The sequence below is a fragment of the Monodon monoceros genome, unplaced genomic scaffold (assembly GCF_005190385.1).
Source record: "Monodon monoceros isolate NGI ecotype Baffin Bay Population unplaced genomic scaffold, NGI_Narwhal_1 Super_Scaffold_10, whole genome shotgun sequence".
Lineage (NCBI taxonomy): Eukaryota > Metazoa > Chordata > Mammalia > Artiodactyla > Monodontidae > Monodon > Monodon monoceros.
The window spans coordinates 50878918-50891861 of NW_021703766.1; the positions used below are offsets into that span (position 1 = coordinate 50878918).

At 49.4% G+C, this 12944-nt stretch overlaps 1 protein-coding gene across 1 annotated transcript; it reads left to right on the forward strand.

Moving 5' to 3' along the window:
- The first annotated feature begins 3740 nt into the window (after positions 1–3740).
- On the forward strand, positions 3741–4660 carry LOC114887007 (galactoside 2-alpha-L-fucosyltransferase 2-like). The gene has a single exon (XM_029208302.1). It carries the CDS (start codon positions 3836–3838, stop codon positions 4658–4660), a length of 825 nt encoding a protein of 274 aa, XP_029064135.1. The 5' UTR covers positions 3741–3835.
- The last annotated feature ends 8284 nt before the right edge of the window (positions 4661–12944 follow it).

The window sequence follows — 12944 nt, forward strand, 5'->3', positions numbered from 1 at the left end:
AGGCCCTGAATAACTGCACTGGGAGTGTGCAGCTGAGTATCCCTTCCTCAGGACATAGTGGAAAAATCCAGGATCGTGATTATGAGCACAGATTCCCGAACCACACCGGTTTCAAATCCAGGCCCCACGCCTTTCCTAGCTGCGTGACCCAAAGCAAGTTTCTTAACCTGTCTGTGTCATAGTTTCCTCTTCTGTTAAATTGGCATAAAAAAGTACCTTCCTCATGGGAGATCACAAAGAGCAAATGAGTGAAGATAGGCCTACGGTCTAATATCTGAAACTCTGTGGACCAGACATGCCGCAGAACCGGTGTTTTGACACCATCATGGGGTGCACAGATTATATTTTATATTTTACAACTCCCCCAGCAGGGTCTGGGCAGCATCCCATAATCAAACATTATTGTTTCTGCAAGCAGAACACATGGGCATTTGCTCCAAAATAAATGAAGTCTGTGAATAGTGGCACGTCGGTTCAGATTTTGTCCCCAAGTGAATTCAACTCAGGTTGGGGTTTGCCAGCAATCTTCATGAAAATGGTCAGTAAGGAACTGTGGACCAGGATATAAGCGCTGAAACCAGTGCCTGGCTTGAGTCAGGAACCACAGAAGCACCAGCTTTGGGTTCATTACTTCCCGTGGCTTTTCAGTTGTGTAGGCTCATGAGAGGCCAGGAGAGGGAGCTCTTGAGACTGGAGGACAGAGGTGGCAGCCAGACTGGGCTACCTGATTTGCAGAGCCCAGTGCAAAATGAAAACCCGGGCTGCGTTGCTCTCGCTTATGGAGACTTTCTAGACGGCTAGAGCAGAGCAGGCACCCTGTGCAACTGCACGAGTCGCACATCGTGGAGGTGACCCTGGGTGGGTACCTCTGTCCTCAGCTGGTTTCTCCTCCCCAGTAGCCCTGGCTCCAGTCCCTGCTCAGCTTGCCTGCGGGCTTTGAGAGCGGCCTGGGGCTCTGGCTGAGCTGCCTGAGCTGACCGAGCTGACCAGAGGCGGAAGCTTGAGTCTTCCTCTGCGCAGGACCCCAGGCAGGGCCTGAGCTGGACAGGCTGTGTGATAAGGATTGGCTCAGGGTTGTCACCAGCCCAGCGAGAAGAGGGGCTCAGGGGCAGATTTAGTTTGCTTTTTGGAGACTAAAGCAGCGAGCAAGGCATTTCTTGTACATCTCAGGGGAGGGAGCGTAACATATGCTTCATGTGGTAAGAGTCAGCTGACCTCACTGGGAACCCACGTTGAATGTGAGACCCTTGAGGAGGGCCCAAGAATGTTCAGATTTCCCACAGGGGTCAGATTAATAAAGTGAGGAGCCCTGGAATATAGGAGGAAGAGGAGGCGGAGAGTGGAGGTGAGGCCCACAGAGCCCTGACATTTAAGGGGGCCAGTGGAGGGAGAGATGGGAAGCCTGAGGGGGTGAGATGGAAGCCAGATGAGGAAGAGCAGGGGCCACACAATCCAGGGCTTCTGTAGGGGCCTTGGGGGTCTCCTGAGCTGCAGGCACTGGGACAGCCACAGGGAAACCACAGCTGCCTGGTCAGGGGAACAGAGGAGGGGAGAGGACACAGCGGGTCAGGACACACTGGAGACCCAGCGTGAAAAGACCATTTCTGGGAGCCCAGGGGAGAGCTGGAGGAGAGATGGACTAAAAAAGAAGCAACCCCTGAAGAAGGGATTCTCCACCCCATTACAAGGATGGGGAAACTGAGGTTCATGGAGCCCAGGCAGAGGCAGGAGCTGGAGGGAGTCTGGGTAGGTTCAAAAGTGTAGCCTTCACTGAGCTAGCATGGCACGCCCACTGCGGTCAACAAGACAGACAGTAGTGAGTGTTGGCGAGGATGTGGAGAAGTCAGAGCCCTCATACGCTGCTGGTGGGAATGGCAAATGAGGCAGCTGCTCGGAAGCCAGCCTGCAGTTCCTGAAAGTGTTAAACACAGTTAGTTATCACGTGACGTAGCGATTCCACTCCTGGGCAAACACCAGAAGGAAATGAAAACTTAGGTCCACACGGGGATTTGGACGCGCATGTTCATAGCAGCATTATTCATAATTCCCCAAAGTGGAAACAACCCAAATGTCTAACAACTGGTGAAGTGATAGATAAAACGAGGCCTATCCATGCCGTGGAATATTAGTCGGCTGTAAAAGGAAATCAGTGACATCCTAAGACATGCTGCAACGTGGATGAGCCTTGAGAATATGACACTGAGTGAAAGAAGCCAGTCACAAGGCGACTTACCGTGTGATTCATTTATATGCAGCATGCAGAGTAGGTAAATCCACTGAGACAGAAAGTAGGTTAGCTGGAGGGAGGCGGCGGGGAGGATGGGAAGACTGGGGGTGGGGATGGCTAAGGGGCGCAGGGTTTCTTCTGGGGGTGATAAAACTTTTCTAAAATTAATTGTGATGGTTGCCCAACTCTGTGAATATACTAAAAGCTGTCGTACACTTTAAATGGGAGAATTGTATGCTATTTGAATATTATCTCAATAAAGTGGTTACCAACAAGAAAGAAGAAGAAGGGCTCATCGGAGACCTAACTATAAAAAAAGCTAAATCTAGGCAGCTAGAGGTGGCAACGCAGAGAGAGTGTTACAGAGGCAGGAGGTGGGAACTGGCGGACCCTTAAGTCCTGGTCCGGAAATGGCACAGTGTCACTTCTGCCCTATGTGATCGGCCAAGGCAGTCACAGGCCCACCCAGAGTCAGGGAAGGAGCGTCAAAGACTCTGCAGCAGCTTGAATCCACCGCATCCACTGACGGTAGCGGGAAGCACTTAGCGCTTGCCATGGCAGGGGCCCTTCCGGGAGCCCGGCGTGCAGGGGGTATGGTTAGCCCCATTTATGGAGAAGACTGAGCCCTAGGGAGTTAACTAACATGCTCCGGGTTGGCCAGCAGGAGGCAGAGTCTGCACACGAACCTGGGCTTGTCTAGCCTCACAGTCTAGGTTCTGAACCTGTGTATATGCAGCCTTAATAGATTCGTGAGCTCCCAGGGATGCATGTAGTAAATACTCTAGAAGTCTTTATTTTCCAAGACTTATACAGAGTGCCTCCTGTATGCTAGGCACTGTTCTAAAAATGTTACAGATGAGGTAGTTCTGTTAGGTTGGAGTATATGAAACGGCTGTTTGTGTAGGAAGAATATGGTTGAATATTGGCACTCTCAAATGGTTCAACTCAGTCATCGCTTTTTTTTTTTTTTTTTTTTTTTTTTGGCGGTACACGGGCCTCTCACTATTGTGGCCTCTCCCGTTGCGGAGCACAGGCTCCGGACGTGCAGGCTCAGTGGCTATGGCTCACCGGCCCAGCCGCTCTGCAGCATATGGGATCTTCCCGGACTGGGGCACGAACCCGTGTCCCCTGCATCGGCAGGCGGACTCTCAACCACTGCGCCACCAGGGAAGCCCTCAGTCATTGTTTTTTAATGGGCAAGGAAACTGCGATTCAGGAGTAACTTGACTAAAGTCACACAGCTGGTAAGGGGTGGAGCTGGGATTTAAACCCAGGCCAGAGGGGTCCAGGGTCTGTGCTCTAAGGCCTCCACGGTGGAGGCCATTAGACATGCCTGGATGGGCTGAGTGAGCCAATGAACAAGTGGTTTGGGGTGGGGTGAGCGAATGAACTCATGCCCCATCCCTCCTGAATTAAGTCATCTCTCCTCCCCGCAGCCACCATGAGATTCTGGGCTACTTGCCCTTCCTTGTCCACCATCTACTTCCTCTTTGTCACCTTTGCCGGGTCCACCATTTTCCACTGCCTCCAGCGCCTGGCCCGGGTGCCCGCCCCCTGGGCCTACCCGGGCCGCGTGGTCCTGTACCCCAGACACCTGCCCTGGGGGGCATGTCCACCATCAACTCCAAAGGCCGCCTGGGGAACCAGATGGGGGAGTATGCCCTGGCCAAGATGAACGGGCGGCCGGCCTTCATCCCGCCCCAGATGCACAGCACGCTGGCCCCCATCTTCAGAATCACCCTCCCCGTCCTGCACGACACCACGGCCAGCAGGATCCCCTGGCAGAACTACCCCCTGAACGACTGGATGGAAGAGCGGTACCGACACATCCCGGGAGAGTACGTGCGCCTCACCGGCTACCCCTGCTCTTGGACCTTCTACCACCACCTCCGCGCCGAGATCCTCCAGGAGTTCACCCTGCACGACCACGTGCGCGAAGAGGCCCAGAATTTTCTGCGGGGTCTGCAGGTGAATGGGAGCCGGCCGAGCACCTACGTAGGGGTCCACGTGTGCCGGGGGGACTACGTCCACGTTATGCCCAACGTGTGGAAGGGCGTGGTGGCCGACCGGGGCTACCTGCAGCAGGCTCTGGACTGGTTCCGGGCTCGCTACCGCAGCCCACTCTTCGTGGTCACCAGCGACGACATGGCCTGGTGCCGGCAGAACGTCAACAGCTCCCTCCGGGACGTGGTGTTTGCCGACAACGGCCTGCAGGGCTCGCCCGCCAGGGACTTTGCACTACTCGCGCAGCGTAACCACACCATCATCACCGTGGGCACCTTTGGGATCTGGGCCACCTGCCTCACGGTTGGGAACACCATCTACCTGCCCAACTCCCCCTTTCACGTGGTCTTTAAGCACCAGGTGGCCTTCCTGCTGAAGTGGGTAGGTACCGCAGCCAACCCAGGGCAGGCTAGAGAGAATGGCCCCTAGCCCCCCGCTCATGTCCCTGCCTCACCCTTGGGCCCAACAGCAGTGTGTGGGGTGCAGCACATGGGCTTTCACACCTGAGTTTAAATCCAGGCTGCTCTGCTTCCTAGCTGGGTGACTTTGGATAAGTGACTTAACCTCTCTGTGCCTTAGTGTGCCACCTGAAAAAAAGAACATAATGCAGCTCCTCGTGAGAATGCAACGAATTCATGTAGTGTCTTGGAAACAGGTGGTAAGTGTGGACCACTAACATGTATGTGGTTGGCATGCCCTGGACATTTGGACTGCTTTGAAATGGAAACGTATTTTTGCCCTCTCCTTCTTTATAGATCCGGGAGCATGCAGTCCAAATACTTGGTACTTGCCTCCTTGAAGGGTTTGGCGATGAAACTCTTCCTGCCTTCAAGTAAAGAGGAGCTGGGTATTTTTGGCAGCTAAGAATTCAGGCTTGGGCTTCCCTGGTGGCGCAGTGGTTGAGAGTCCACCTGCCGATGCAGGGGACACGGGTTCGTGCCCCGGTCCGGGAAGATCCCACATGCCGCGGAGCGGCTGGGCCCGTGAGCCATGGCCGCTGAGCCTGCGCGTCCGGAGCCTGTGCTCCGCAATGGGAGAGGCCACAACAGTGAGAGGCCCACGTACCGCAAAAACAACAACAACAACCAAAAAAAAAAGAATTCAGGCTTTGGGTTTAATGGGGCCTTATCATGAAAGAATGTGAGGGAAAAGAGGATTTGAGAGCATGAATCTCAGGGAGATACCTTTGGCGGGGAGGGGGCGTCCCCAGACTGAGGATGGGGCATGGGAGGGCCTCACAGTGAGGGCAGGAACTCAGCACCAGGCCTTGGTCCGCAGCAGCAAAGATGCCCAGAGCCCACATGTCATCGAAGCAGCAGGCTGACCACAGAGGGGCAGGGGCCTCAGAGACCGTGCCATGGCCATGTCAGCAGTCACCTGTGTGGACAGGTGACCTGACACCTTGGCACTGCCTGTGCCCTCAGGACCCAATGCCACTGTGAGAAACCCCAATATGGACAAAAGTTGGATTAAGTGATTACAATACTCATTTTCCTGTGTTTGGTATATTTTAAAGTATGGAGGTAACCAATATTTTTATTGACATACTACTCCTTTTTGTATATTAAAAAAATTTTAACACACAATTATTTATGTTCATTTAAATTTTACACCAAACATAGGTGCACTGGTTTAGAAAACATGTCAGTCACATCTCTTTCCTGTTTGCAAACCCTCTCTAAGTATCTTATTTATTTGAATTCGCATTTCTTGGCATACTTGTGAAGTTGAACACCTTTCCTTTCACATATTAGTAATATTGTACCTCCCCAGAGCCATTTTGGGCCCCAGTTTACTTCTTAAGTCCTTGATGGTGTCATCATCGTGTGGGGTTAAGGGTAGGGGGATGTTAAAGCAGGAGATGGGGGCTTCCCTGGTGGTGCAGTGGTTAAGACTCCGCACTCCCAATGCAGGGGGCCCGGGTCCGATCCCCGGTCAGAGAACTAGATCCCACATGCGTGCCGCAACTAAGAGTTCACATGCCACAACTAAAAGATCCTGCATGCCACAACGAAGATCCCACACACCACAACGAAGATCCCGCACACAGCAACGAAGATCCTGTGTGCCACAGCTAAGACCTGGCGCAGCCAAATAAAAGAAATATAAATAAATATTAGAAATAAATAAAATAAATATTATAATAAAATAATAAATTATAAAATATTATAATAAAATAAATATTAGAAAAATAAAATAGAATGAAAAAACAAACCAAGCAGGAGCAGGGCCTGAAGGGGAGGGGAGATGGGGAGGGAGGTTCTGTGTTAGCTGTCTGTTGCTGTGAAACAATGACCCCAAAACTTATTAGCTTAAAGCAACAACAGGAATTTATTATCGCGTAGAGTTTCTGTGGTTTAGGAATTCAGGAGTGGCTTACCTGAGTGGGTCTGTTTGGGATATCCAGTGAGGTTGCTGTCAGGTGTCGGGTAAGTCATCTGAAAGCTTTACTAGGGCTGGGGATCCACTTCCATGGCTGGCAAATTGTTGCTGGCTCTTGGCTGTTGGTCACATCCTCTTGATGTGGATCTCTTTGGGGCTGCTTGAGTGTCCTTACAGCATGGCGGCTGGATTCCTCCAGAGAGAGAAACCCAAGAGACCAAGGTAGAAACTGCAATGCCCTTTACAACGGAGCCTTACCTTGTCACACAATGTCGCTTCTGTCATATCCTGTCCATCACACAGAGCAGCTTGATTGAATGTGGGAGGGGACTACACAAGGGTATGATACCAGGAGGTGAAGATTATTTCAGGCCATATTGGAAGCTGCTGTATTAGTTTGCTAGAGCTGCTGTAGCAAAGTACCACAGATGGGGTGGCTTAAACCACAGACATTTATTATCTCATAGTTCTAGAGGCTTGAAGTTTGAGATCAAGGTGTCGGCAGGGCTGGTTCCTTCTGAGTACTCTTAGGGGATGATCTGCTCCGAGCCTCTCTCCTTGGCTTGCAGATGACCACTTCTCTCTATGACTTTACGTCCTCCCTCTGTACGTGTATGTGTCCAGAATTCCTCTTCTTGTAAGGACACCAGTCATAATGAATTAGGGCCCACCTAATGATCTCATTTTAATTTAATTACATCTGTAAACATCCTGTCTCCAAATACAATCACATTCTAAGGTTCTGGGGGTTAGGACCTCAACATAGGAATTTTTGTGGAGACACAGTTCAGCCCATAACAGCTCCCAGCCTCCATTCCCAGCCCTACCCCCTAGAGTCAGACAGGTTTTACTCCCTTTCCCTTTTTTCCTCCATTCTCTCAGGACCAGTCCCTTCTCAGGATAATTTACCTTAGCCAAGATCTTTTCCCAAATTAACTCTTTGGGAGAGATTCAAGCCAGAAGGATAGAGGAACCTCAGACCTGACCCCTGGCTGTCTGTCGAGTGTAACAACACCATCCGGGACTTCCTTGGCAGTCCAGTGGTTAAGACTCTGTGCTTCCAATGCAGCAGGTGCATTGGAACCAGGTTCAATCCCTGGTTGGGGAACTAAGATACCACATGCCACAGAGCATGGCCAAAAAAAAAAAAAAGAAAAAGTGTAACAACATCAGAGTATAGAAGTGGATGGCAACTGTATCTCACATTTCAATAAAATACTCAAGTGCTAGGTCTCTTCCTGTTGCCCCTCCAAATCTCATCTCCAATGTTCTCCCCCTGTTCTGTGCCCTGGGAGGCTGTCTGATGTTATCTGCTGTGGCCTGAATATTTGTGTCCCCCACAAATTCATATGTTGAAGCCTTAATCTTCAATGTGTTGGTATTTGGAGGTGGGGCCTTTGGGAGGGATTAGATTGTAACAGTGGGGCCTTCGTAAATGGGGTTGGTGCCCTTATAAGAGACATGAGAGAGATGTCTTCTCTCTGCCAACGTTTAATTTTTATAAAGGCAAATGTGCAAGTTGACCAGCCACCAAAATAAATTGCACTAATTCATTTAACAAACATTTATTGATCTGCAAACCAGGAAGTGGGTTCTCATCAGGAACTGAATCAGCAGGTCTTGGGCTTCTCAGCCTTCAGAACTGGGAGGAAGAAATTTCTGTTGTTTAAGCCACCCAGGTGGGGGTATTTTTGTTACGGCAGCCCAAACTGACCAACACAGCATCTGTGAGCTCCCCTGCCCTATGCCTTCCTGTTGGCTTGGGTCAGTGGGATCACAGTCCAGAAATCGGAAGAGGCAGGAGAGTGAAGCTGGGGCATTTATTGTCCCAGATCCATCCCGGCTGATCTAGAGGTGGTAACAGCTCCCCACAGTTGCTAGCCCCTGGGAGCTGTATTGTCTCTCATTGTTTTCCCTACACCCTACCCACATCTTGGTAAATTATCCTATTTAACTCCTCTCATGTCACCTCTTATGAGTGTTCCATCTCCTGCTGGGAGTCTGAGTGATGCCTCCAGGATTTTGGTACTACACACAGAAATTCCCACGTTGAATCTGAAATGCCCACATTGCTCTGACGTTGAAACCACTAGCTGAATTTCTGGCCAGCTTAGTGGAATGAGGACTCATTCTCAGTCAAAATCAAATTGACTCACAGAAAATAATGAAGAGAGGTGACATTTCTCACAGACCCGACTTGGAGGATGAAGATGAAATCTGTGGAGCTGTCACAGCACCCACGGGTGGGAAGCTGGGCGCTAGTTTCTTGCACATCTTTTCTTGCACATCCTGGGGACCTTTAGGTGCTGGGGGAAGATTCAGAAGACCCGTGCTCACAGCCACCCTCTCTTGTTACCTCCCAGGAGGTCTGCACCCAGAAAGGGCCCTGCCGGTGGACAGAACAGGCACCAGCTGCCTCCAGGAGCTGAATGGAGTAGCTCGATATACTCTATTGAGCTCTGTTTAACCTAGAAGCTTGGGTGACCCAGCTCTGTTCCCTGTGTTTGAAGAGCCTTGGTGGACAAGGAAGTTTATATCTTTTATTTTATCAGGGCCAAAGCAGGAACTGGCCAGCCGCCAACAATAAATTACACTAATTCATTCAAGAAATATTTACTAAGCTCCTTCCTGGATTTGCAAGCCCAAACAAGAAGGTAGCAAGCCCTTCGACACCTTCCCCTTATTCCTCACCAGAAGGACAGGGACTACTTAGGGTCTCTGAAGACAGAGCTCTCATAGCCCAGCGCTCCAGAGAGCGTCAGCACATCGTGTGCGTTTGTTATGAGTTGAATTGTGAATTGTGTCCCCCTAAAAGAGATGTTGAAATCCTAATTCCCAGCACCTCAGGATGTGACATCTGGGAAAAGGGTCTTTACAGATGTAATTAGTTAAGATGTGGTCGCACTGGAATAGGGTGGGCCCTACTCCAGCACGACAGGTGGCACACAGAACGCCCATGATGACGGAGGTAGAGATTGGCGTTGGGCCTCCGGGAAGGTGAGAGAATAATCTCCTATTGTTTGAAGCCACCCAGTTTGTGGTACGCGGTTATAGCAGCCCCACGAAACGAATACAACGTTTAATGTGTATTTACTCAACGGACGGAACAATCTCCGGGTCAGTGCTTCTGGCTTAGCACACAAACAGGTTACAGCCAGCATGTGCACAGATGCCTTGGCCCAGGATCTGTGTTCCTGGTCAGAGCCTGGAACCCAGGGGCCGTTAAGAGAACAGTGGGGCTGAGTCAAGCAGGGTGGGGCCTGGTTGAACCTGGGAAGCTGCCAGAAGCTACACAGATTTGGCACAGGAGTGACCTTACAGCGATACCCTTGCTTTGAATTTATAAGTCCCTGAAACGCTCAGAGCCCATTAAGATCGCATGAGCGTTATCTTTCCAGAAGAGACTCAGGCTTGTCTAACTATATGCCTGGACTGAACCAACCCAGATGGGGCTGGGTCCCTTGGGTCGCCTCCATGTGTTTATTTCAGCCCAGCCAGAAATAGATTCCTGGATGGGACAACCCTCTTGGGCCGGGGAGGCTGGGTTTGCTAAATAAGGTTCATTTCGCAGCTCAGCTAGAGCGCAGGAGATCCACAGTTTTATTGCTCACAGGCTCCAGATAAGGCCCCTTCCTCATGGCCACTGAAAGAAAAGCCTCCGCATTCCCTCTTAAGTGCCGCAGCCCTTGGCAACAACCAATCTGCTTTCTGTCTCTATGGACTTGCCTTTTCTGGACATTTCCTACAATATGTGGTTCTCTGGCCAGGCGTTGTTTTAACCCTCAGAGAGGTGAAGTCACTTGCCCAGGATCACACAGCTACTGAGTGTGGGAAGCTGAAATCAGCAGCCCGTGGCCAGAGGGTGTGTGCACTTACCCACAGAGTCATGTGTCCTCTGAGTCAGCACATGAAGTACATTCCATCCAGGGCTGAGTGAATGGAGACCTTCCTTGCCACGATTGCTTAACTGGGCGATGAACATGTTCTAAAATGAAAGTAGGGGTGGGTGCAGAGCTCTGAATCCATTCCGATTTGGAAGTCACTGATCTCCAAGCCACTCAAAGCCATTGAGTTGTGTACTTTATTTATTTTTCTTCCAGTTTTATTGGGATGTAATTGACATACAGCCCTGTATAAATTGTAGATGTACACCAGAATGATTGGATTTACATACATCATGAAGTGATTGTCACGATAAGCTTAGTGAACATCCAGCATCTCAGAGAGATACAAAATTAAAGAAAGGAAAAAAAATTTCTTTCTCCTATGATGAGAACTCTTAGGATTTACTCTCTTTGAACTGTATACTTTAAATGGGTGAATTTTATAGTATGCGAATTATAGCTCAGTAAAGCTGTTTTTTAAAAAACCTAGCTCCTGGCACACATACACATGTAGTGAGTATTAGCCATCATCACACACAAAGCAAAAGGTGCTGGGAATTCCCTGGCGGTCCAGTGGTTAGCGCTCTGAGCTTCCACTGCAGGGGACACGGGTTCAATCCCTGGTCGGGGAACTAAGATCCTGTGTGCCACGTGGTGTGTCCAAAAAAAAAAAAGAAAAAACCCAAAGCAAAGGGTGCTGTTATGTGTGGGCTCTAGGGCACGGACCAGTGGATTTTCACTTTTACATGAGGGTGTGTTGGTCGTGGTTCAAAGAAAAAACACAGCTTTAAGACTCTCCAGGAAATTATAATTTAGGCTGGGTATTATGTGATATTCAGAGATTACTGTTAATATTTAGATCTAGTAAGAGCATGGGGTTTGTTATATATTTTTAAATATTCTCACCGGTCGGAGGAGCACCATGAAATGTTTACAGATTGAATGAGGAAGCCTGGGTGAGGTATAGATGCCCAAGACTGGTAGAGCGTTGAAAACAACAATGGGTATGTGGGCCTTTATTGTACTAGTCTGTCTACTTTTCTGCATGTTGTTAAATTTAATTTCCATAATACAGTTTTTAAAAATTTACCAAGGCTCCTTGTTTTGTGCCAGGGGACCAGCTTAAGAGTGGCCTGGCCTCAGTCCCCACTCCATAGGGCTCTCAGTCTGATGGCAGAGGCCACAGGTAACCTTGGTGATAGAGGCTGGAAGGATGTTGGAAGCGGTCCTTTAGTTTACGCTGAGTATCTCCTGCCCCATGCAGAGCCCGTGGATGGCGGGGCGTCCAGGGAGCTTCCAGCGTTTCACCCTCAGCTCTGGATACCCATGCACCTTCCCTGTGGTCACAAGGGAGCATCCTGTCCACATACCAATATGCAGCCTTGGGCTCCACGTGCAACCTCCAACTCCACGGTTAATAAGCAAAACATGTCCTGGGCTCAGCTACCTATAAACAAGTTTTACAGCTACGTGCGTGTCTGGCAAAATGTTCAAAAGTCATGGGGCTGCGGGACAATCCTCCATCAAGAAACTTCTGGCATCCCAGGCCCTGGTTATGTAATGAGATAGTAGTATCTACAGGCAGACCTCGTTTTATTGTGCTTTGCTTTCTTGCACTTCAGCAGATACTGCGATTTTTGCAAGTGTGGCAACTCTGCATCCAGCAAGTCCATCAGCGCCATTTTTCCAATCGCATTTGCTCGCTTCATGTCTCTGTGTCACATTTTGGTAGTGCGTGCCATATTTCAAACTTTTTCATTATTATTATATTTGTTATGGTGATCTGTGATCACTGATCTTTGATGTTATTATTACAAAAAGATTATAACTCGCTGAAGGCTCAGATGATGGTTAACATTGTTTAGCACTAAAGTTTTTTCTTTTTTAATATTTATTTTATTTATTTATTTTGACTGCACCAGGTCTTAGTTGCGGCACGCGGGATCTTCTTTGCGGCACGCGGGACCTTTTTTAGCTGTAGCATATGGATTTCTTAGTTGCAGCATGTGGACTCTTAGTTGCGGCATGCATGCGGGATCTAGTTCCCTGACCACAGATCTAACCTGGACCCCCTGCACTGGGAGCGTGGAGTCTTGCCCACTGGACCACCAGGAAAGCCCCAGCACTAAAGTATTTTTAATTGAGCTATGTACATTTTTTAAGACATAATGCTATTGCACACTTAATAAATAGACTACAGTATAGTGTAAACATGATTTTACATGCACTTGGAAACCAAAAAACTTGTGTGACTCGACTTATTGCAATATTCGCTTTACTTCAGTGGTCTCGAACCAAACCCTCCATATTTCCAAGGGGTGTCTGTATACATATATGTACAGCCGCCACCTAAACACACGCTATAGATACATACATAGAGGCTGGTGGGTAGTTACTGGCTTCCCTTACATTTCATGGACATCAGTCCAGGACACGAAGTTCTGAAA